Source organism: Mandrillus leucophaeus, unplaced genomic scaffold, assembly GCF_000951045.1.
Source record: "Mandrillus leucophaeus isolate KB7577 unplaced genomic scaffold, Mleu.le_1.0 Scaffold737, whole genome shotgun sequence".
Taxonomy (NCBI): Eukaryota; Metazoa; Chordata; class Mammalia; order Primates; family Cercopithecidae; genus Mandrillus; species Mandrillus leucophaeus.
The window spans coordinates 528,608-553,143 of record NW_012107997.1 but is presented as its reverse complement, the minus strand read 5'-3'; the positions used below and the strand labels follow the sequence as shown (position 1 = coordinate 553,143).

Sequence of the window (24,536 nt, the reverse complement as noted above, 5' to 3'; positions counted from 1 at the left end):
AGTGGCACAATCTCAGCTCACTGCAAGCTACGCCTCCCGGGTTCACGCCATTCTCCTGCCTCAGGCTCCTGAGTAGCTGGGACTACAGGCGCCTGCCACCGCGCCCTGCTAATTTTTTTATATTTTCAGTAGAGACAGGGTTTCACCCTATTAGCCAGGATGGTCTCGATCTCCTGACCTCGTGATCCATCCGCCTCAGCCCCCCAAAGTGCTGGGATTACAGGCGTGAGCCACCGCGCCCGGCCCCACATTGATTTCTTTCACTTAGCAATATGAATTTAAGGTTCCTCCATGTTTTTTAATGGCTTGATAGCTTTTTTTTTTTTTCCTTGAGATAGATCCCGTTATGTTGCCCCGGCTGGTCTCAAACTCCTGAACTGAGTGGTTGTCTTGCCTCAGCCTCCAGAAAAGCTGGGAATAGCTGAGACTACAGAAACATGGCATTTTTTTTCCTTTGTAGTACAAGCTAGAAAGCTTTTTTTTTTTTTTTTTTTTTTTATTTGAGACAGAGTATTGCCCTTTCACCCTGGCTGGAGTATAGTGGCACAATCTGGGCTCACTGCAACCTCTGTCTCCCGGGTTCACGCATTCTCCTGCCTCAGCCTCTAGAGTAGCTGGGACTACAGGCACCTGCCACCACGTCCGGCTAATTTTTTGTATTTTTAGTAGAGACGGGGTTTCACCGTGTTACCCAGGATGGTCTCGATCTCCCGACCTCGTGATCCACCCACCTCGTCCTCCCAAAGTGCTGGGATTACAGGCGTGAGCCACCGCGCCCAGCCAAAAAAATTTCTAATATGGCAAATATTAAAAGATATAATCCACGTAAACAAAGCTTTTAGGATCTTCTATAATTTCTAACACTGTAAATGGTTCCCAAGACCCAACAGTTTGAGAACTACTTCTCTGGGATGCCTTATTCTTTTCCTGATGGCTAATCCCAGTGGAGAGATTTAGGTATTACAATTCTGTTCCAGACTCGCCTGAGAACCTTCTCTGATGGGCCACACTCTGCTTACTGCCCTTGCTCTGTATCCCCTCTTCGGTTATGTTGTTCCTGTTTCCCCGGCTGCTTTTTATTTTCCTTCTTTCTTTTCTTCCCGCCTTTTCTTTCCTTTCTCTTTCTTTTTTGCTTTTTGTTTGTTTTTTGAGACGGAGTCTCACTCTGTCGCCCAGGCTGGAATGCAGTGGTGCAATCTTGGCTCACTGCAACCTCCGCCTCCTGGGTTCAAGTGATTCTCCTGCTTCAGCCTCCCGAGTAGCTGGGATTACAGGCGCGCGCCACCATGCCCGGATAACTTTCATATTTTTAGTAGAGACGGGGTTTCACCATGTTGGCCAGGCTGGTCTCGAACTCCTGACCTCATGATCTGCCCGCTTCGGCCTCTCAAACTGCTGGGATTACAGGCGTGAGCTGCTGCACCTGTGTGTGTTGTTTTTGTTTTTGTTTTTGTTTTTTAGACAGGGTCTCACTCTGTCGCCCAGGCTGGAGTGCAGTGGTGCGATCACAGCTCGCTGCAGCTTCGAACTCCTGGGTTCAAGCGAACCTCCCACCTCAGCCTCCCGAGTAGCTGAAACCACAGGAGCGCGCGACACACACAAACTTTTTTTTTCAGTGGTTTTTCTGTTTATGTTGTTGCCTTTTTGTTGTTGTTGTTGTTCTTTATCGATCCTCCCGCCTTGGCCTTCCAAACTGCTGGGATTACAAGCGTGGGCAGTGCCCGGCCCCTACTGCTTTGAAACCTCGGTTCTTTGCAGGTCCTGGAAAATAAAGTGAAGGGGTCTTGCAATAGCTCAAAACCCGGGCAGCCCTTCCAGGTGCATCCTCAATTGGGCGTCAATCTCTGACAAAAAGTTTGCCCTTTGCGCCCGATCCCTCACACCAGAGAGCACTGCACGGACGGAGCGACGGAGAGGACTAATGGTGTCGGGGAGGACCCAAGGAAGTTGGGGAACTCAGACTCTTTTCAGTGTTTAAAAGGAAGACGCCCCTCGGAAGGCATAAGATGCCAGTCCAGCAGTGCGCCTGGAGTCCAACGGCACTAGGGGGTATCTTTGCCCCGCCCCCAGGCTCCTCGTTCCACCCCCTGCCGCCAAGCAAGGAATCCGGCGCCGCCGGTCGGGGGTAGTATTTACGACAGTGCTGGCGCTTTGCGGCCGGCCGCACAGCTGCTGACGCGTCAGGAGGCGGAGCCTAGGGCAGCAAATTTTCCTGGCGGCTTCTGTTCGGAAGCGGCTGCTGTGACCCACCTTTCTCCTCCGCGGAGCAATGGCGGTGTCTGCCCGGTCCGCGCGGACTTCGCCCAGCTTAGGTAGGCTTAGGACCCCGGCCTCCGGCGGAGAGTTCCGAGGAGCACTGGTCTCAGAGCGGCGGGGGAGGGAGGACGCCCAGTGTCTCCTGGTGAGGCGGGGGCCTGCGTGGGGAAGGGGGCGTGGCGTGCTGTGAGACATTTGCAGCCTGCGGCTTCTGGACGATGATGATATTCGGGAACACTTTGCTGTTAGGGGGCTGTAGTCTGAGGGGTTTTGGGACACTGGGGTATCTTGGAGAAGGGGCTGCACTGCAGGGATGTTTCCTATAGTCAGATCATTGAGGCAACCTTATTGAGCCAACCCGGGTGGGCGGAAGCTCTGGGCCGTTGGTGCTGTGATTTCTGTGATTTGAGGTGGAGCCCACCCCCGCACACACGTTTTCTCCAATTATTGGTTGCAGATAAAGTACAGAAAGACAAAGCTGAACTGATCTCAGGGCCCAGGCAGGGCAGCCGAATGGGGAAACTCTTGGGTTTTGAGTGGACAGATTTGTCCAGCTGGCGGAGGCTGGTGACCTTGCTGAATCGACCAACGGACCCTGCAAGCCTGGCTGTCTTTCGTTTTCTTTTTGGTAAGTCTAGTTTATGGGTGGAAGCAGTTTGGTTGGGAGTGGGAGAATGACAATCGTCAATTTTTTGGTTGCAAGTAGACTTAGCTCCCTTTTCCTCAGAGCTGAAGATATTGGTATAAAAGAAGAGATCTTCTCGAAGTTTAGGATTAAACCTACTTTGCCTCCTCCAGTTAGGATTTACTTGGTGGTCAGAAATGCTTTTTTTCCTTATTTCTTTTTCTTAGACGGACTTTCGTTCTTGTTGCCCATTCTGGAGTGCAATGGTGCGATCTTGGCTCACTGTAACCTCCGCCACCCGGGTTCAAGCGATTCTCCTGCCTCAGCCTCCCAAGTAGCTGGGATTACAGGCGCCCACCACACCTGGCTAATTTTTTATTTTATTTTATTTTTGTATTTTTAATAGAGACGGGGTTTCACCATGTTGGCCAGGCTGGTCTCAAACTCCTGACCTCAGGTGATCCACCCGCATCAGCCTCCCAAAGTGCTGGGATTAAAGGCATGAGCCACCGAGCCCAGCTAGAAATGCTTTGATCTGAGGCTATATGATATTTAGAGGCCAGGCAGCAGTGACCCATTTTGCTTGTGGCATGAGGTTGCCCAGAGGACTCAGAGAAACAGAGCAGGGGGTCACCGGGGCCATACATTTTGGCTGTGACTCTCTAATAGAGAGCTTCTTAACTGAGGCGGCAGCGTGGTGTGCTTGGAATGGTTTACAGATGTGCAGAGATATTAGTCCCCTTAGCCCAGTAGTTCTCAACTGGAGGCAGTTTTGCTCTTTGGGAGACGTTTGGCAATGTTTAGAGACATTTTTAGTTGTCACAACTTGGGGGAGGAAGAATAGGTGACTGCTGGCATCTGTATAGAGGTTAGGGATGCTCCTAAATGTCCTGTAGTGCGTTGGATAATCCCTCTCAATAAATAATTAACCGGCACAAAATGTGACTAGTCCTGAGGTTGAGAAACCCTGCCTTATCTCAAGCTGGCTTCCTGATCTGAGTAGCCCCTTCTGTTTATTCCCAGGGTGTTGACGAAATGCAACAGTTTTCGGGGTGTGCCAGGAAGCAGAAAAGGTTGAGAACTCCCAGAGCTCTTTTCTTTTCTTTTCTTTCTTTTTTTTTGAGATGGAGTTTCGATCTTGTTGCCCAGGCTGGAGTGCAATGGTGTGATCTTGGCTCACTGTAACCTCCGCCACCCAGGTTCAAGTGATTCTCCTGCTTCAGCCTCCTGAGTAGCTGGGATTACAGGCATGTGGCACCACGCCTGGCTGATTTTTTTGTATTTTTAGTAGAGACGGGGTTTCTCCATGTTGGTCAGGCTGGTCTCAAATTCCCAACCTCAAGTGATCTGCCCACCTCGGCCTCCTAAAGTGCTGGGATTACAGGCGTGAGCCACCATGCCCCGCCTCCCAGAGCACTTTCTGAAGCTCAGTAGGTTGGATCTTCATAGCTGTCAAGACCCTAACAGTTTTTATAGCATTTTGTGCATTTCCCTAATTTAATCCTCTCTGTAGTCCTGTGACATATTCCCCTTCTCACAAATGGGGAATTGGTTAACTGAGCTGCAGGGGCTGTTCTAGATGGCACAACTGATACAGTATTGTGCAGAGTAGGCACTCAATAATTAATACTGAATAAATGGCAGAGCCAAGGTTAGAAAAGAAGTCTGACCCTGGAGCTGCACACTCTCAACTGTGTTCCACCGTATTCTACTGCTTCCTTAGCTGAGGCCCAATGACCAACTCTCCTATTGCCTTCTTAGGGTTGTTGATGGTGCTAGACATTCCCCAGGAGCGGGGGCTCAGCTCCCTGGACCGAAAATACCTTGATGGGCTGGATGTGTGCCGCTTCCCCTTGCTGGATGCCCTACGCCCACTCCCACTTGACTGGATGTATCTTGTCTACACCATCATGTTTCTGGGTGAGGGGAACTGTGGGAGAGATGGAAATATTGACTGGCCTGCCAGAAACACAGAAATAGAAGCATGCTGGTGAATGGTCAAAGTCTTTGGCACCTTATTTCACTTCTGCTGTGATCAATTTCATGCTGTTGACCTGTGTGTCACCGAGCTGTTGTCCCATAATTCTTTTTAAAATATTAAAATAGCATCTAATTTTCGTTTAGTTTTACCTGATTATACAATGCTTGATTTTTCTTAATTCCAACCATATCCTGGCCCAGGGAAACTGGGCCTGTGGTGATCTCTTGACCTCTTAATCCTCTCCCTACAAATCCCAGGGGCACTGGGCATGATGCTGGGCCTGTGCTACCGGATAAGCTGTGTGTTATTCCTGCTGCCATACTGGTATGTGTTTCTCCTGGACAAGACATCGTGGAACAACCACTCCTATCTGTATGGGTTGTTGGCCTTTCAGCTGACGTTCATGGATGCAAACCACTACTGGTATGAGTCTGGGGGGACAAAGGGGAGGGGTTGGCTGAGTCAGGATGGTTATCAGAGATAGGGGCCCAGTGAGGTTCTAGAATTTGCCCCTGTCAGGATATTTTCAGTCATGCTTTGCAGAATATGGTTCCAAGGTCACTTTGATCTGGGTGGATTTGGGAGGGGAAAGGGCCAACTAGTTGGAGCACTTGGGATGACAAAAAGCAAAATGTCTCCATCCCACCCCTTCATTCTTTCCATATCTCCCCAGGTGCCTTGATTTATTCACCTCTTGTAACCCTCTTAGAGAGAAAAAGAGAATACTAAAGCCAGACATAGCTGTTTTCAGATACTTTAAGGGTGGTTATGTAGAAGAGGGAGCAGACTTTCTCTGTGTAAGCCCAGAAGGGCAGAGTTAGAGCCAAAAGTAGAAGTTGCTGTGAGGCAGAGTTCACGTCAGGAGAAGAGGGCCCACCAGGGCTGCTCAGCATTGCTGTTCTGGGAGGAGGTAACCCTTCCCCATTTCTGGCTTAGGTGACTGTCTCCCAGGGGAGTTGGAGAAGGGATTTGGAGATGAGGTGGCAGGGCAGATGACCTTAAGGATTCTTTATGTGTTGAATGAGAAGCAATAAAATAGGTGTCGATAAAATGAATTTGGGGAAAAAAATCTCAAACATTGAATTCATTAACAGTCATTAAGTTTTATTTATTTTTCTTTTTATTTATTTATTTTTAAATAGAGATGGGGTCTCGCTTTGTTGCCCAGGCTGGTCTTGAACTTCTGGGCTCAAGCAGTCCTCCCACCTCGACCTCCCAAAGTGCTGGGATTACAGGCATGAGCCACTGCGCCTGGCCTATTTGTTAATACACACATACAAATACCCCTTTGGTAAAATTTGAAACTCATTCAGAATGGCCAGCTCTGATCTTAGAGAATTGAGGCAGTTTTGATAGAATATCTCTGAAAACTTCTGTTGTGGGGGTATTTGTTGAAATGGCGTCTCACTGTGTCACCCAGGCTAGAGTGCAGTGGCGTGCTCATAGCTCACTGCAGCCTCAACCTTCTTGGGTTCAGGTGATCCTTCCATCTCAGCCTCCAGAGTAGCTGGAACAACAGGTGTGTGCCACCACACTCAGCTAATTTTTTTTTTTTTTTTTTTTTTTGAGACAGAGTCTCACTTTGTCGCCCAGGCTGGAGTGCAGTGGTATGGTCCAAGCTCTTTGGGTTCAGGTGATCCTTCCATCTCAGCCTCCAGAGTAGCTGGAACAACAGGTGTGTGCCACCATGCCCGGTTTTGTAGAGATGGGGTTTCACCATGTTAGCCAGGATGGTCTCGATCTCCTGACCTCGTGATCCGCCCACCTCGGCCTCCCAAAGTGCTGGGATTACAGGCGTGAGCCACCGCGCCCGGCCACACTCAGCTAATTTTTAAAATTTTTTGTAGAGACAGGATCTCACTATGTTGCTCAGGCTAGTCAGAATTTCCATTTTTATGACTTTATGCATTTTGAAAAAATCACATATCATTTATTCAGGGTTTTCCACATGGCAGGCACTATACTAAATATTTAGAATTTTTCCTCATTGAAACCCTATAAGGTCGATGGTGCTATTCACATTTTGTTTTTTGGAGTCAGGGTCTTGCTCTGTCCCCGAGGCCAGAGTGCAGTGGTGCAGTCATAGCTCACTGCAACCTCAAACTCCTGGGCTCTAGCGATTCTCTCACTTTAGCTTCCCAAAATGTTGGTATTATAGGCATGAGCTACTGAGCCTGGCCTGTTCCCATTTTAAAGATAAAGAAGCTGAGTATTGGACAGTGAAGAATTTGCCTAAGGTCAGCTAGTGGTTAAGAAACGGCAGTAAGTCCAGGCGTTCTTGACTGCAGAGTCCAGTGCTCTTGACCACAGTGTAAGCTGCCTCTTTCCCAGCTTCTACTTCTTGAAAACATGCTTTGCTTCTGCTTCCCCAGAGTACATATGGTGTTAGTAGCCTGGGTTTATCAGTTCTCTTCCAGAATACAAGCTTTTAGCAGGGACCCTCTTATAGTGGATCCTGGCATCCAGGTCTATGAAACGTTAGTTTATATTGTGTGTTACTCTGCTGTTGAGTGTTTTGATTTTTTTTTTAAAGATAATACAATGCATATTTATTTACACACACATAGCTTTTCAAACACTCCGAATTCCTTCCCTTTTTCAGTAATTTTCTAGTATTGTAGTCCTTTTTTCCTGATTTGATCCATTACAACAAACTCAACTGTGAGCTAACAAGAAATACTGAATTTTTGCTGTTATAACTTAGTAGCAATATTTCTTCTATGACTTGTATAATCACATTAGAATTTGCTCATATAATTCTAAAAGGTCTCAGAATAACCAGGGAGGATATGGGAGATGTGCCCAGGATAGATAGGATTATCGTGTATAAAAGGAAAGATGGGATGGTAGCTGGATTAAGCAGCATCCCCCTATGTTTACCTCCCTCGGTATAGGTCCGTGGACGGTCTGTTGAATGCCCGTAGGAGGAATGCCCACGTGCCCCTCTGGAACTATGCAGTGCTGCGTGGCCAGGTACAGCATTTTAGGACAGAGGGAGGAGCTCCTTCACAGCCATGTGGTCAGCATGGCCATCCCACTGCCAGACTACAGTCTCCGCTGCCTCCCTGGATCTTCTGTTTTTACCCTTTGCTGGAAAACTAGGCTGGCTTCTCATTTTTTCCAATCCCTTAATCTCTGAATTCTCTCATTTGTCAAGGAAAGACTAGAACTTTGTCCCTGCTAGATTGGAATCTTCATGACAAAGAGAAAGGATTCAGTCTGTGCTTTATGACTTCTTCCTTGGTGCCTGATACTGTCGCTGGCATTGGTTGGATGTCAATAAATGCTGGTTGGATGAGTGAATTTCTGAGATGAATGAATAGAAGACGGGGTCTATTCTTCCTTGGGCCCTGGACTCAGATCAGTATTTGTTTTATTCATTTAAAAAATATGTAAGTAGATTATTTGGGTCAAGGACTATAATATTTGGGTCAAAGACTGTAACTCAGGAGCATGGATTAAAGTTGTCCTAACTATATGCTCCTTATTTTATTCTTGCCTATCTGTAGAAAAGACTCTTTTGGCTTGAACTTTGTGTTACATTTTATTTTCAGATTTTCATTGTGTACTTCATTGCGGGTGTGAAAAAGCTGGATGCAGACTGGGTTGAAGGCTATTCCATGGAATATTTGTCCCGGCACTGGCTCTTCAGTCCCTTCAAGTGAGTGGCAGTCAGGGTGGAGGCCTCTTGGAGGCATGGGGACAGAGCAGGTGACTCATCTCTCTCAGTAATGGCACCTGTTCCTACTTTGCCTGAATTTGCCACATGCCTTCCTTTGTCCACTCATCTCCCTATTCAGCGGAAGCAGAGTCAGTGGTATCAAAAGACTAAGCCCTAGCTGCTCTTGGGAGATATATGGTATAGATGAGCAAGAAAGGAAAAGAAATTTAAAAAGGAAAGGAAAGAGCCAGAACTGGCTGACTTGGTGAGTGAGCCAGTGCCCTCAGCAACTGCCTTGGATGGTATCTGTGACCTTGTCTTGCCACTGTAGCCTCCCATCAGAGCCCTGCAGCTGATGTACTGAGAAGATGGGCACTCACTGTGTAGGCTCTGACAAAACCATTATTACCACTTCCACAAAACAAAGGGTCACCTCTCTAATTTCTATCTTCTTCCCATTTCTTCTTTCCTCTTGTTTTACTTTATTCTCTTTCTTCTTCCCTGTTATTTTCCAGTTCCTGGAGTTTGACTTCATTATTTTGTTAGCCAGGCATTTACCTTTTAACGTTTCCTCTCACTCATGACCTCCGTGGGGAACCTGCCTTCCACAACACACACACATCTCAGTCAAATTTTGTCCTAGGAGATCTGCCCTTGCTTATTACAAAGGATATGTTAGAAAACATTGAACACCTAAAGCTGTGAAAATGTAGAGGGGGCTGGGCATGGTAGCTCATTCCTGTAATCCCGGCACTTTGGGATGCTGGGGTGGAAGGATTGCTTGAGCCCAGGAGTTCAAGACCAGCCTGAGCAACATAAGACCCTGTCTCTACAAAAAAAATTAAAAAAACAGGCATGGTGGCATGTGCCTGTGGTCCCAGCTACTTGGGAGGCTGAGGCAGGATTGCTTGAGCCCAGGAGTTTGAAGCTACAGTGTGCCATGATCATGCCACTGCCTTCCAGCCTAGGTGACAGAGTGAAAATTGGTTTGAACAACAACAACAAACAACCTAGAGGAGTGTCTTCATGGGTGGATTATGTACCTTAGGCATCTACCCAGCCACTGGAGTAGCCAAGGCACATTCGTGCTGTGAATGTGCTTTGACTGATGTGTTCTCCAGTGGGCTGGTGCTTGAACTTTCTCCATGTGTTTGCAGACTGTTGTTGTCCGAGGAGCTGACTAGCCTGCTGGTCGTGCACTGGGGTGGGCTGCTGCTTGACCTCTCAGCTGGTTTCCTGCTCTTTTTTGATGCCTCAAGATCCATTGGCCTCTTCTTTGTGTCCTACTTCCACTGCATGAATTCCCAGCTTTTCAGCATTGGTCAGTACCTGTAGCCTGGTAGGAAACAGGAACCATAGTTCTGCAGGAAGGGATGCTAATAGCCAGAGGCATTGTTTGGGAGTGGGAGAGGGTGGTGTGAGCAGTAGCTAAATTAAACCCAGGGCAGTCGCTATGAAGTAGGCATAAATGGGGATAAGAGGATTGGGACTTCTGGGCTTAGTATGTTGTACAGTAAGGAATCTCCAGGAAGAACAAATACCTTACAGTTAAGAACTACTTTCCGGCTGGGCGTGGTGGGTCACGTTTGTAATCCTAGCACTTTGGGACGCCGAGGTGGGTGGATCACCTGAGGTCAGGAGTTCGAGACCGGCCTGGCCAACATGGTGAGACCCTGTCTCTACTAAAAGTACAAAACTTAGCTGAGCATGGTGGCGCGTGCCTGTAATCCCAGCTGCTTGGGAGGCTGAGGCAAGAGAATCGCTTGAACCCAGGAGGCAGAGGTTGCAGTGAGCTGAGATCATGCCACTGCACTCCAGCCTGGGCAACAGAGCAAGAATCTGTCTCAAAAAAAAAAAAAGAAAGAAAAAAGAACTGCTTTCCTTTTCAGTGAAACACCTGGGAGAAGTCTCCTAAGGGAACAGGGTTGAAGAGGCCCAACCAAACTCCTCCTGAAATTTATATTTTCTCCCTGCTTTCCTAGGTATGTTCTCCTACGTCATGCTGGCCAGCAGCCCTGTCTTCTGTTCCCCTGATTGGCCTCGGAAGCTGGTGTCCCACTGCCCCCAAAGGTTGCAAGAACTGTTGCCCCTCAAGGCAGCCCCTCAGCCCAGCGTTTCCTGTGTGTATAAGAGGAGCCAGGGCAAAGGTGGCCAGAAACCAGGGCTGCGCCATCAGCTGGGAGCTGCCTTTACTCTGCTCTACCTCCTGGAGCAGCTATTCCTGCCCTATTCTCATTTTCTCACCCAGGTTTGTAGGGGCTGTGGAGTGTACACTGGGCTTAGAAAGGGACAGATGACAACAGTTGGGAAAGAAGGGCTGGTTTTGCAGCCCCTTCTTGGTAGGGGATGGGGTCAGTGAGAAGCATTGAGCTGAGTCCCCTCTGCGCTGCCTTCCCAGGGCTATAACAACTGGACAAATGGGCTGTACGGCTATTCCTGGGACATGATGGTGCACTCCCGCTCCCACCAGCACGTGAAGATCACCTACCGTGATGGCCGCACTGGCGAACTGGGCTATCTTAACCCTGGGGTGAGGTGTCTGATGCTGACAATTTACTGTTCTTCAGAGCCCGCTTGTGCTTTGGGGTCTGGTTTTGTCTTACACACACCATAAAGCAAAACAAATTTGAGTCTGCTTTGCCTTTTCTCAAGAGCCAGATTGAACTATCTTTTGTGTGGGTTGAGATAGGGCAATGTCATTCATTTCCTTGAACTGAGATTAGATTTAGGAAAAGTAAGCACCACTAGCCCAGCAATGAAAAATTCATTCCCAAAGGCAAGTTCCGTTTTTTTCTAGCCAGAATGGGCAGCAGGCAGGGATCTCATTGTGCCATTGGCAGTGCATGACCTGTCTTGGAAGTTGATAATGATGAGGTGGGACTAATATGGGGGTTTGGGGCAGGTATTTACACAGAGCCGGCGATGGAAGGATCATGCAGACATGCTGAAGCAATATGCCACTTGCCTGAGCCGCCTGCTTCCCAAGTATAATGTCACTGAGCCCCAGATCTACTTTGATATTTGGGTCTCCATCAATGACCGCTTCCAGCAGAGGTGGGCAAGGGGAGCAGAGAGTGGGAAAAAAATGAAGCACAGTTCTTTTTACCAAGATGAACAGCCCTTGCTTCCTGGTATTTGTCTTGCTTAAAAGGCTGTCCTTCCTCTAGTGCATGTCCCCATTGATCTGGTTGTGGGCATAGCTGGTTGCTTCCAGCAGGGGGCACCATCATCCAGGAGAAAAGTGAGTTGACTTGTTCTTTTAAACACTGTTAACACAATGCCTTCTCAGGTAGCTGCTAACCCCGATTATTCCAGTGCTCCAGATCTCTTCTGCCTTCTCTCTCTGCCCTGGACTGGCAATAACATGCTGACATAGGCCATTTCTTCTACTTCTATTCCCTGTCCTTGGGAATGATGAAAGGGACAGAACTGGAAGTTCTGGTGGGTGGGTGGCTGTGATGTCCTTAGAACATGGTTTTCTTTCTAAGGATTTTTGACCCTCGTGTGGACATCGTGCAGGCCGCTTGGTCCCCCTTTCAGCGCACATCCTGGGTGCAACCACTCTTGATGGACCTGTCTCCCTGGAGGGCCAAGTTACAGGAAATCAAGAGCAGCCTGGACAACCACACTGAGGTGGTCTTCATTGCAGATTTCCCTGGTATGGAGGAAAGTGAGGAGAGGCTTTTCTGTCTTTCCTTCTGACTTCCTTGGCTAGGAACATTCCATGTGGTGGGAGGGGAGAGGGAATGTTTTTGAAACCTAAGGAGATGATGGTGGTAAAGGTGTGATGTCTCTGTTCTGGCTGGGAGTGAGTTCACTCTACCATAGGGTGGGATGATGAACTCTGTTGGTCTGGCAGGACTGCACCTGGAAAATTTTGTGAGTGAAGACCTGGGCAACACTAGCATCCAGCTGCTGCAGGGGGAAGTGACTGTGGAGCTTGTGGCAGAACAGAAGAACCAGACTCTTCGAGAGGGAGAAAAAATGCAGGTATTTTGCTGGGATTAACAACAGCAGAAAGAGCTGAGCGCAGTGGCTCACACCAGTAATCCCAGCTTCTTAGGAGGCTGAGGTGGGAAGCCAGGAATTCACAGTCAGCCTGAGCAACATAGTGAGACCCCTAACAATTTAAAAAACAATGGCAGAAAGCTTAGATGAGCAAGGTTCATTTATTATAGACTGAAAATATTTTACCATAGCAGTAATGCAGTGGATCTCAAAAAACAAGGGCCCCTCGGACTGTGAATAGCCTCATCCAGGATTCTAGAAGTCAGTTACTTTCAATTCCAAAACACAATTGAGTAGAAAGAAGCCAAGAGTCAGAGTAGGGAGGCCATAGGCTGGCTAGAGAAAAGCTGATGAAATTTATCCATTTCTTCTCCCTTGTCAGTTGCCTGCTGGTGAGTACCATAAGGTGTATACGACATCACCTAGCCCTTCCTGCTACATGTACATCTATGTCAACACTACAGAGCTTGCACTGGAGCAAGACCTGGCATATCTGCAAGAATTAAAGGAAAAGGTGGAGAATGGAAGTGGTGAGTGTATGAACATTTGGACTGAGATAGCCATAGCCCCTGGTTTCAAGAAGTCAGGGTTATGAATGATGTTCTAGCCATTCAAGAGTGAACTTGAAGTCTCTAGCTGGCAGAAGGGGAGTTCTAAGGGGAGAGAGTGATCCATCTCAGTGATTCCTTTTTTCTGTCTTCCTGGCAGAAACAGGGCCTCTACCCCCAGAGCTGCAGCCTCTGTTGGAAGGGGAAGTAAAAGGGGGCCCTGAGCCAACACCTCTGGTTCAGACCTTTCTCAGACGCCAACAAAGGCTCCAGGCGATTGAACGCCGGCGAAATACTCCTTTCCACGAGCGATTCTTCCACTTCTTGTTGCGAAAGCTCTATGTCTTTCGCCGCAGGTAAGTTCACAACAGTATTTGTCATTGCCATCATATGTTGGCAAGCTTGGTAACTTTCCCCTGGGGAGGGTAACACTAGAGACTCATACAGGAAAGGACAGTTTAGCGCTAGATATCTTTTTCTGCCATTCTTCTCCTTGATTTACTGGAAGAATAAGTGGCCTATATCTGATGGCCTCCTTTCTTGTTCTGCCTTAGCTTATCTCTAGCCTCTCTGTGGGCTGTTCCTACCCTATCCTGGAATCCTCTACCAGACTGTATGAAGAGTGGAGTACCCTTCCAGCTGGGAGATGGAGGGTCACTTGGGGTGAGATTCCCATATATGCCTGTGTGGGAAGAGCGAGGACCAGGTGCCTTCTAAGGGCTGTAGCTGAAATTCTTCTGGTGAAACAGGAGTTTGAACTTGGTCTGCTTTTTCCTGTTTTTCAGCTTCCTGATGACTTGTATCTCACTTCGAAATCTGATATTAGGCCGCCCTTCCCTGGAGCAGCTGGCCCAGGAGGTGATTTATGCAAACTTGAGACCCTTTGAGCCAGTTGGAGAACCGAGTCCTTCAAACATGGATTCTTCACATCCTAATCCTCCTGAGTCAAATCCTGATCCTGTCCACTCAGAGTTCTGAAGGGGGCCAGATGTTGGGTGCAGATGTAGAAGCAGCCAGTCCCAGACCCATTCTATGCAATGGACATTTATTTGAAAAAAGTTCTCAAAAGTTTTTTGCATTTTTTTTTTTTTGGTCTAAAGCTGTTTTTAACTCAAAGATTATAACTTAGAGGAACCAAAGCAAATAAGATTTAACAATCCAAGATTGAGAGGCCAGGAGGAGGTTAGAAGCAATGTGAAACTGTCTTCCTAGGATAAGATGGTAAGAGTAAGGTTTAAAGTGGCTTTTTGGGGCCTGGGTGCCATGGCTCATGCCCATAATCCCAGCATTTTGGGAGGCTGAGGCGGGCAGATCACTTAAGGCCAGGAGTTCGAGACCAGCCTGGCCAACATGGCAAAACCCCCGTCTCTACTAAAAATACAAAAATTACCCGGATGTGGTGGCAGGTGCCTGTAATCCAACTACCCAGGAGATTGAGGCATGAGAGTCACTTGGGCCTGGGAGGCGGAGGTTGCAGTGAGCTGAGATCAAGCCACTGCACTCCAGCCTGGGCAACAGAGCAAGACTTCATCTCAAAATAAATAAAGTGGCCCTTGGGGAAAAGCAATTTAATATACCACGATGAGTAGCTAACCATTCCCAAGTGTTTGCTATGTGCTACACACCGTGTGAGCAGTGTTACCTGCCTTACCACATTAGGCTGAGAAGTAAAATAATTTGCCCAAAGACATACAGCTAGTGAGGGATGGACTGATGGTTTGAACTTAACGTCTATTTGACTTAAGGTCCCACACCCTGCCACTTGCAATTTTCAGCATCACTGATAATCTGAAATAATGTAGCTTAAAATGTGTTTTCTTAATTAAAAGTATAATTGGATGGTGGTCAGGTTGTAAATGCACATAAATTTATCTTCCTTGCAATTTTGGTTCCTTCTTTGTTCCTATTATCTACATACACCCAGTAAGTGTTTCACTAGCAAAACTCTGACTTATGAGAGCAGTCAGAATAGCAGCATCAAAGTTAAATAAGGAAATCTAGATGATTGCTAGATTTTCTCTAAAAATAAGCTTAGTATTTGGTATTATTCTAGCCTTTAGTGAGCAGAAGGGGAGGTAAAGTAAGAATTAACCAAATTTAGTAAGGGATTAGGGAATGCTTAAACATTTTGTACATTTGGGTGTACAAAGGTAACTCAGAAAGCTCTTCAGTGAAAATTAAAAGGGTTGGCACTGAGCTAGGAAGCGAGAATGCAGGGTTATAAGAAAGGATCCTTGCTTTGGGAGCTCATGGACTTGTAGAGGGACTGGTAGTAAATTGGCAGTCTCAGTAACTTCTGTAAATAATTGCATCTCTTTTTGCAGGCTTCTCTTCTCATACTCTCCCCTACTTCTCCTTGGACAGTGTTCCCAGGGTTCTTTCCTAAGCCACTGCCTTTTCACTATACATACTTCAGATGATTGTGTCTACTCCAGGATTTCCAGTGATGCTAGGTTTCTTTCCTGTGCCCTAGACATATAGGTCTAAGTTCCACCTGGATATCCCACAGAGCTGTCAAGCTCAGTTCATCCTAAACAGAACTTACATTCACCCCCAACTCAGACTTCCTTATTCTTTATTATTGAATGGCAGCTCTATACGTTAACCAAGCTGTTATCTCTAGGTCATCAGCCTTGACTCTTCCCTTTTCCTTGCATTTCTTATAATTGCCAAGTCCCATCAATTTTACCTCCTGGATACCTCTTGAATCTATTTTTTTTTAAAGACAGGGTTTCACTCTATCACTCAGGCTGGAGTTCAGTGGCACGATCTTGGCTCACTGCAGCCTCCACCTTCTGGGTTTAAGCGATTCTCCCACTTCAGCCTCCCACGTAGCTGGGACTACAGGTGCCCACCACCACGCCCAACTAATTTTTGGTATTTTTAGTAGAGACGGAGTTTCCCACATTGGCCAGGCTGGTCTCAAACTCCTGACCTATCCACCTGCCTTGGCCTCCCAAAGTGCTGGGATTACAGGTATGAGCCACTGCACCCAGCCAGATCTGTTTTCATCACTACCTGTATCTGTATTTTCAACCTTTGTATTAGCATTAGTTAGGGATAGACCGGACAAGGCCGACATGTTAGTTGTCAAGCAGATTGCCTCCCTCCCCCACCACTGAGGAGGCCAAGTGGGGTTTGGTGGAAAATCCCTAATTCATTCAAGGTATTGTATAGGCAAGCAATGGCTGTGGTGCAGGGTCCCCTGATTACTTTGTAAGAATGCGTGGGAGGGATGCTGATTTTCAATCCTTTTGCAGATCTTTTCTCATAGTAACACGATAGAAGATACCTTGGCACTATGTCGTTTGCCAGCAAGTTTAGCTCTTTCCTTCTGTTTGCCAAACTCAGTGTACCTACTTGACTGGTAACAAAAGTCCCAAGAGTTATTTGGCAGAAGACACTTGGAAAAGTGTTTTTCTGAATATGGGCAAGGATGCTGCCTTCCCCAGACTGTTAGTATACCACCTCTGTGACCGATTTTTCCAAGGAAAATGTTGGGGGTAGGGTGAGGTGGAAAGAAAAAGTGGTCATGTAAATACTGGTAACAAAGTCTGTTCAGTGGGGTAGAGTTGGGTTGCAACTGTAGCCATTCTAAAAATGGGCTATTAATGTCCTTTTAGCCAAAAGACTTTAGTATACATCCTCCTCATTCTACCCTCAGGATTTGGATCTTTGCCCCTGATGGGTATCCATCCCCTTTGAAACTTTTTAGAAAGGCAGGTTATATACAGAATTTTCAACCTAAAGACATTCCCTTAAGTCATACTTCATGCTTTGATTCTTAACTATTTATAATCACCCTTATCCCCTGCTGTTATGCTTTCCCTCCTTCACTTCTGTTCTCTGTGGCCTAATGTTCACCCACCACCTTAACTACCTTTAGGATACTTTTCCCCTAGGCTGGACAGGACACTATCCCCTTAGTCCACAAGCTCCTTGAAGGTTGGGGAATCTTTGTTTACTTAGCAAATACTGAACATAACCTTAAAGCGGTTACTTTTGAAAACTTTTGCTATCTACCAACTTAAGAGGCACCTATCCATGCTCATTCCCCAAATGTAGCCAATATGGTTATCTGCAGTATATTTGGTATCTAAAAACTCCTTTAACTGCCAGACTTGTTCTGGAACATTTCAATTACATGCAAAATTCAGGTTCTCAAGTTGGAACAAGTCTAATTGATATACCTGCATAGGTTTTAACCTTGCCCTCCCCCTACTTCCCAACAGATTTCTAAGTTTTTTGAGAAGAAGCCCTGCTCTGGCCCAGGCTGGAGTGCAGTGGTGCCATCTCAGCTCACTGCAACCTCTGCCTCCTGGGTTCAAGCGATTCTCCTGCCTCAGCCTCCTGAGTAGCTGTGATTACACGCACCTGCCACCACACCCAGCTAATTTTTGTATTTTTGGTAGAGACGGGGTTTCAGTTTGTCAGTCTGACCTCAGGTGATCCACCCCCATCAGCCTCCCAAAGCACGGGGATTACAGGCGTGAGCTACCATGCCCAGATTTCCAAGACTTTTTTTTAGACAGTCTCACTCTCTTGCCCAGGCCAGAGTGTGGTGGTGCGATTTTAGCTCACTGCAAGCCCCACCTCTCAGGTTCACGCCATTCTCCTACCTTAGCCTCCCATGAGTAGCTGGGACTACAGGTAGCCACCACCACGCCCAGCTATTTTTTTGTATTTTTAGTAGAGATGGGGTTTCACTGTTAGCCAGGATGGTCTCATGATTTGCCCACCTTGGCCTCCCAAAGTGCTGGGATTACAGGTGTGAGCCACGGTGCACAGACTCGATTTCAAGTCTCCATGCAAACAGGCATAAGCAAGCATTCCTTGGCTCTACATTTGCAGAGTAAAAAGCTGGACTACCATTCAGATGCTGCTAGAAACGTATTCCAAGCATGTAGCTCCTAGGTTCAAGGCCAGTGTGGCCTATGGATTTTCTATACAACCCACCGTAAGTGAAATTTAAGCCTTTGGAAATTTATAGCATTTTGTTTTAATTTCATCTGCATATGTATCTCTCCAAGATAAACTAGAAATGTTTTAGAACTTCTCAAATGGGAACATGAAACTACAACCCTTAAAAAGAAGCTCCTAATTTAAAAATGTATGCAGATTAATAGGCTTAAATTGCCAGGACTTGGACATTACCACTTCCAGGTTAATACTTTTAGTGGGTTTTATGCCTTCAATAGTTTGAAGCTCTGGAACTTAGTTGAAAACTTAAAAATGGCATTGAATGGCTACTGCAATAAGGACACAAGAATTTTGGCCTAAGTAGACTAGGACCAAATCTTGCTTAGGCCTTTAAAATGCCTACAGTGGGTCTAGGGATTGAGGTTATTTTCCTCAATTATGGCTAATTATGGATTGCAATTGAGGGTTAGAGATACACATACAGTATTCTCAGGTCATATTCGTATGATAGCATTTTTCAAGAGCCAAAGTCTGTCACCCAGGCTAGAGTGCAGTGGCTTGATAATGGCTCGCTACAGCTTCCAACTTCTATGTTCAAGTGATCCTCCTACCTCAGCCTTTCGAAGTGTTGGGATTACAGGCATGTACTACCATGCCTGGCCCCAAAGCACTGTAACAGAAATGAGTAACAGACACAGTTAAGGTAGAACCTAGCATTTTATTTAGATCTTCATTAAACTGTTGGAATTGAGAACCAGACATACGTAATAAACCTCCAAAAATAGATCCTGAAAGGCACTTTCTGCTTAGGGCAAGCAGTCATGGAATAAGCATGTAAACAAGCTGGCTTCTCTGTACCACACCAGCCAAGTCAGCTTTCTCCATGGCCAGCCGCACCAGCTCTGCCCTCCCTTCTGTTAACACCAGCCAGACCCCCTGTAGGTCTAACCCAAGGTTTTTCTGTAGGACACCTTGGCCTACCTGGGAATGCTGGAAACATGTTAAAGGAATCATGGTGTTGAGAGAAAAAAAAAAATCTTTTAAAAGCTGCCATCTGAGGTGATGGCTTCTCTGTACTTACGCCATACCCCAGAATACAATAAATAAGCAATTAGAAAACGTTCAAGTATGAAGGGATTTCCTCCTCCCCGCCAAAAGCACTGCTCTCTGAAGGAAGCTGGTTTCTCTGTAGCTACACCAGCTGTTCAGAAAGCTCATTGGACCTGGTTTTGAAAATAAAACAAAGTTAAAACCCTGGGAGGAGTTATTGTGCAGTGTGGAGTACTCAGGCTTTCTTATAAAGAAAAAAAAAAGTTATCTGGTACCAAAGTGTGCAACCTACAGACCCTCAGGTACTGCCCTGTGACTTCTCTGTATGACATCACAAGGCTGCCAAGTGCCTGTTTTTCTAGAACTAGGAGTTGGTGAGGTTTGGCTAGTGCTGAAACCATGCATAGGATTGGTTTACTAAATTAAAACCTTATTACGTACGTCCTCCAAAAGACAGCTGAAAGTGGAGAGATTTTGATTTGGTGCTGTTAGAGGTGGCAATTAAGAGCATAAGCACCAGGGAGATGGTTTAATGGTAACTGCCTTTTTTTGATGTCAGGCTAGAGCTCCAACTGGGAACTTGCGTTACATGCAAGATTGATTGGATAGGGAACACTCCCTGACAAAAGAGCTACATAATTAGAAGTGGATCAAGTTACAGGGAGGGTAAGGGGAAGGCTTCACATTCATAATAGAGCTCAAGACATTACAAATTCATGCTGACAGGGCTGTGGCATTGCCAGACAGGCTATAAGTGGAACTACAAGTACTTTACGTGCACATTACAAGGACATTTTCAGCATCTGGTGGGAAAGTCAATGCAATTATGACTTTGGAGCGTTGGGTGATAGGGCACAAAGATTCAATTTCAAAGCATTATTTACTACAGTGTTGTTTCTAGGCAGTTACATGGATCACCTATGCTCACTAAATTCATTATAATGGTGAACAAAACACCTAGGGACAGAATAGCAAGCCCAACTTACAGTCCCCCACAAAAGCTAAAATTCATGTCATTGACTAGAGTGACTGCAAGTGATCAGGAGCTGAAAGAGGACAGAAAAATTTAGGAAGGAGGGCCCTTTCCCTCAGAGCTTGAAGGCTTCTCTGTAGCCTACGCCAACAAGTCTGGGGAAAAAAGGCTAACACTTTCAATATTTAAGCTTTTTGGGCACTTCCCATGGGAAGCTGTCCCTACCAAAGTGGCCATAGGCTGCAGTCCTCTGATAAATTGGCTTCTTCAGATCCAGATCCCTGGAATATACAAGTCCGTAACTTAATATGTAGCAATAAATTAAAATAAAGCAAAACAATCAGCAAGACTCATTTTCAAGAGCTCTGGCAAATGAGTTCTCTGGGATATGCTAGGAAAAAAATTTGTGGCAAAAGTGTTACTTCCCTGGTGTCCAAACTCCTTGCACAGTCCTTATTAGTAACTATAGTTGTTTTTCCGTCCCTGGCTCAACAAATACGAAAACTTGTCATTATTCTGAGAAATTTCAATTGTCAAAAAGCTCATCTGAGATCAAAGAATACTTACCAAGGTCCCGCTGCCCACACCCTACCATGGTTTTTACAGTGTAACAAGCCTTGAGCATCCCACTTTATCTCTATTTTCTTAACACCCTTAGGTAAGAAGAGCACAAAGCTCCCAAATACCAAATCTGGAAGATTCTCTAGAGTGGTTAGCCTAAGCCATGGAGCACCATAATTTTAAATTTCTCTAATAACTAAGTCTTCACTAAGGCAGCAGTTCAAAACAGTTCTAGGAATTAAAATATATTTCCATTTGAGGAGTCTTCCTTCACACCTTCACCTCCTCAGCTTTAAGTATACATACACACACCCACACCCTCAATACTTGACTAGCAATAGGCTTTACCATCTTTACCTGACAATGACCCCAGGGCGGAGATCGAAATTCTTCTTCACAATCTCTAATAGCTCTCTCTCACTCTTCTGAGAGGTACCATAATGGAAAATGGAGATAGATAATGGATGAGAAACTCCAATAGCATAAGAGACCTAAAAGGATTCAAATGTCATAAGAATCAGTGATTGAAAAGACCCACATACTTGTGTAATACATTGGTATAAAACAAGCAGTTAAGTAGATTACTACCAAATACCCTCCCACTTACATGACCTTTTTTTTTTTTTGAGACGGAGTCTTGCTCTGTCACCCAGGCTGGAGTGCGGTGGCCGGATCTCTGCTCACTGCAAGCTCCGCCTCCTGGGTTTACGCCATTCTCCTGCCTCAGCCTCCCGAGTAGCTGGGACTACAGGCGCCTGCCACCTCGCCCGGCTAGTTTTTTGTATTTTTTTAGTAGAGACGGGGTTTCACCGTGTTAGCCAGGATGGTCTCGATCTCCTGACCTCGTTCGTGATCCGCCCGTCTCGGCCTCCCAAAGTGCTGGGATTACAGGCTTGAGCCACTGCGCCCGGCCACTTACATGACTTTTAATCGTTGCAGTCATATAAAGAGTATATACCTGAACAAGAACCCTCCGGCACAGACCTCCTTTAACAAGGGATTTTGCCACCCAACGAGCAGCATAAGCAGCTGAACGGTCGACCTTGGTATAATCCTTTCCTGAAAAGGCACCTCCTCCATGAGCACCCCAACCGCCATAAGTGTCCACAATGATTTTCCGTCCAGTCAAACCAGCATCACCCTGAAATTACAGGATTTAAGTTACTTTATGCCTAGTGCTTTCCAAGTGGATACGGTTGCCTATTCTGAATTCACTCGGCAAATATCCTCCGATGATTCACATGTAGGTTTCAGAAAGCCTGAAAAAAATGTAGTGGCCAAAATTTTAAGTAACCATCAAAAATCTAGAAAAATGCAATGAAATGACATTACCTGAGGCCCACCAATAACAAATCTGCCACTTGGCTGTAGGTGGTAGATTGTATCCTCATCAAGGTATTTTGCAGGCACAACTGCTTTGATGACTTTCTCCTTTAGGGCATCCCTCATCTCATCAAGACAAACCTCTTCATCATGCTGAACAGATATAACAATTGTGTGGACTCTGATGGGAAGCACAGCACCTCGATCCTGCATATACTGCACAGTAACCTTGAAGGCAACACAGGTCATCAGAACAGTATACCAAACAATAGCTTTGCATTTGTTTCTCTACCTGAAGTTACAATACAGCAAAACAAATGCTTTTTCAGTTAGCTATTATCAAAATTATGGATCTTCTATGCTGATGTAATGAAGACAACCAAGCTTTATGATCATCACTTACTTGAGTTTTAGAATCAGGGCGTAACCAAGGCAAAGTGCCATTACGGCGCAGTTCTGCCAGTTTGGCATTTAGCTTGTGTGCCAAGACAATGGTTAAAGGCATACACTCCTCAGTTTCATCAGTGGCATAGCCAAACATTAAGCCCTAAAGAAGGAAAAGTCACCAATGTGATCGAGCTCCAGAATTTAATGTTAGAAGAGATTAAAACAGCCTCTACACCAAGATACCTGGTCTCCAGCACCAATATCTTCTTCATTTCTGTCAAGATGAACACCTTGAGCAATATCTGGTGACTGTTGCTCCAAGGCTACCAGCACATTACAAGTCTTGTAGTCGAACCCTATAAGCAAAAAACACATCTTGTTTAGGTCCTAGAAATACCTCCCGTTTACAGCAATTATCTGGAATTCTAAACACTGCTGAAGAAATCAGATAGCTAAACCATTAGACCTTTTAGAGAATGAACAGAATAGGACTTAGTGTATAGTAAAATACAACTTGAGTTTACGATTAGCAAGAACTGGAGTTTCTTCAAACCTCACTAGCTATTACCTAGAAAAAAATGAGCAAAATTATTAAAACACACCTTTGGAAGAATCATCGTATCCAATGTGTTTAACAGCTTCACGAACCACTTTCTGGTAGTCAACAGCAGCTCTGGATGTAATTTCCCCAGCAAGAAGGATCATTCCAGTTTTAGCAACAGTTTCTAATAAAAAGAGACATTCAACTCAAGCATCACTTCTATAAAAATAATTTTTATGCTATCTTTCCACCAGTTGATAAACCCATTCTGAACCTACCACAAGCTACTTTGGCATCAGGATCCTGTTGAAGGTGGGCATCAAGGACAGCATCACTGATCTGGTCACAAATCTTATCTGGAAAAGAGAAATTCCTGGCTCAATTTCTTTAACTTTAAACAAAGTTATCTATATATGCAAGCTCCCTCCCTGTAACTATCTGTAAAATCTTTGGAGGTTTTAAAGAAACATGCTTAATACATCTTAATTCATTGTATATGCACTTTATCCCTAAAATTCAAAGTTTGCATTATAAATCTAACCAACCACCAGAAAGGTGAACTGTTAGTCCTATCTCCTTTAAAGAACAGAATTTGCCCTATATCATATTCACTTCCAAAACTGTACCAAACCCCTGTGCACCTGGGGTTCTGGTAGAACTGAGGCCACAGGCCAGTTTCCCTAATCTTAAGGAGCACCAATTATAATGAGCAACAAGAGAATTCAATTAAACAATTAAAGGAAAGGCATTTTGTGACTAAAATGGCAATTATCTGATTTTGTTATTAGGAGACAGGAAACAAAAGCTCAACAGTGTAGAAAATCCTCAAACGTATTTTCTACAATTCTAGAAAATGCTCAAACGTATCCATGTTCAACTTCTCCCTGCTTTATCATCTACTGTTTAGGAGGAAGAAAAAAAAAAAATTCCCCAATTCAAGTTCGTTTTTCTCAATTTTCTATAACCACCCAAAACAGAATCCAAACATAATGTGGAAGCCAGACTGCAGGCTTAAGACTTCAGTCTACTACTAACTGATGTAACAGCTAACCTTCAGCACTCATCTAGATCCTGGGTTTGTCCTCTCATATCACTAAGTTACTTAACGGGATTTCATCATGGGCACAGTAAACTGACCAGACCCTAAAGCCACCAGATAGCTACTGCGGTCATTCTAAGGGCAGAAACAGCCTAATTTAGGAGCCAAATAAACATCTTTACTAGCCGATATCCTCAGGCTTAGATTTTCAGTTCCTGGAAATAGCGTTACTCCTCCTTCACGTGCCAACTGATCCCCATAATGGCGGTTAAGCGGACAAAGTCTGAAGTAAAACCCTGCCTAACGGCAGCACCGAAGAATTTAAAAGGGAACCCAAAGCAATGGCAGCTCCTAATTCATACTTCCCATCCTTTTCACAAGGGGTCCAAATAAGGACTGCCTTCTTCCACATGCGCTATATTTAGTCAGAGGCCATCACCTTGAAGGCAAGGCCATATCCGCCGAAGGGCATGTACGTATTCTCCAGTGTGTGGTCAAGACCTAACCACTGAGGCAGTGGAGCCAGACGACGTCGCGAGGCATGGGCCCCCCACCCCTCAAACCGAGGGCCAGGAGAGCCGGGGAGGCCCACGGCTCCCCCTCGCCCAGATACCACATGCGGCAAACACGTGGTCGCCGCTGCAATGCGGGGCGCGCGCTCCC

At 45.8% G+C, this 24,536-nt stretch overlaps 2 protein-coding genes across 4 annotated transcripts; one reads left to right on the top strand and one right to left on the bottom strand.

Moving 5' to 3' along the window:
- Positions 1–2,163: 2,163 nt before the first annotated feature.
- On the top strand, positions 2,164–14,939 carry GGCX (gamma-glutamyl carboxylase). 2 transcript variants are annotated; one of them, XM_011965794.1, is made up of 15 exons: positions 2,164–2,312; positions 2,714–2,884; positions 4,643–4,801; positions 5,120–5,285; positions 7,757–7,835; positions 8,417–8,523; positions 9,681–9,844; positions 10,506–10,771; positions 10,922–11,053; positions 11,426–11,577; positions 12,012–12,181; positions 12,383–12,513; positions 12,914–13,061; positions 13,240–13,435; positions 13,865–14,923. In XM_011965794.1, the coding sequence occupies exons 1-15, from the start codon at positions 2,270–2,272 to the stop codon at positions 14,055–14,057; spliced, it is 2,277 nt and encodes a 758-aa protein (XP_011821184.1). In that variant the 5' UTR covers positions 2,164–2,269; the 3' UTR covers positions 14,058–14,923. The 2 variants fall into 2 exon arrangements, with proteins under 2 accessions (XP_011821184.1, XP_011821185.1); XM_011965795.1 differs by lacking the exon at positions 2,714–2,884 and having other exon boundaries at positions 2,166–2,312; positions 13,865–14,939.
- Positions 14,940–18,697: 3,758 nt separating this feature from the next.
- Positions 18,698–24,536, bottom strand: MAT2A (methionine adenosyltransferase II, alpha). 2 transcript variants are annotated; one of them, XM_011965792.1, is made up of 8 exons: positions 24,313–24,536; positions 23,113–23,190; positions 22,896–23,018; positions 22,537–22,649; positions 22,310–22,453; positions 21,916–22,134; positions 21,542–21,724; positions 18,698–21,074 (listed from the first exon to the last, which is right to left on the bottom strand). In XM_011965792.1, exons 3-8 carry the CDS (start codon positions 22,996–22,998, stop codon positions 20,937–20,939), a joined length of 900 nt encoding a protein of 299 aa, XP_011821182.1. In that variant the 5' UTR covers positions 22,999–23,018; positions 23,113–23,190; positions 24,313–24,536; the 3' UTR covers positions 18,698–20,936. The 2 variants fall into 2 exon arrangements, with proteins under 2 accessions (XP_011821182.1, XP_011821183.1); XM_011965793.1 differs by lacking the exon at positions 24,313–24,536 and having other exon boundaries at positions 20,184–20,303; positions 20,932–21,074; positions 23,113–23,188.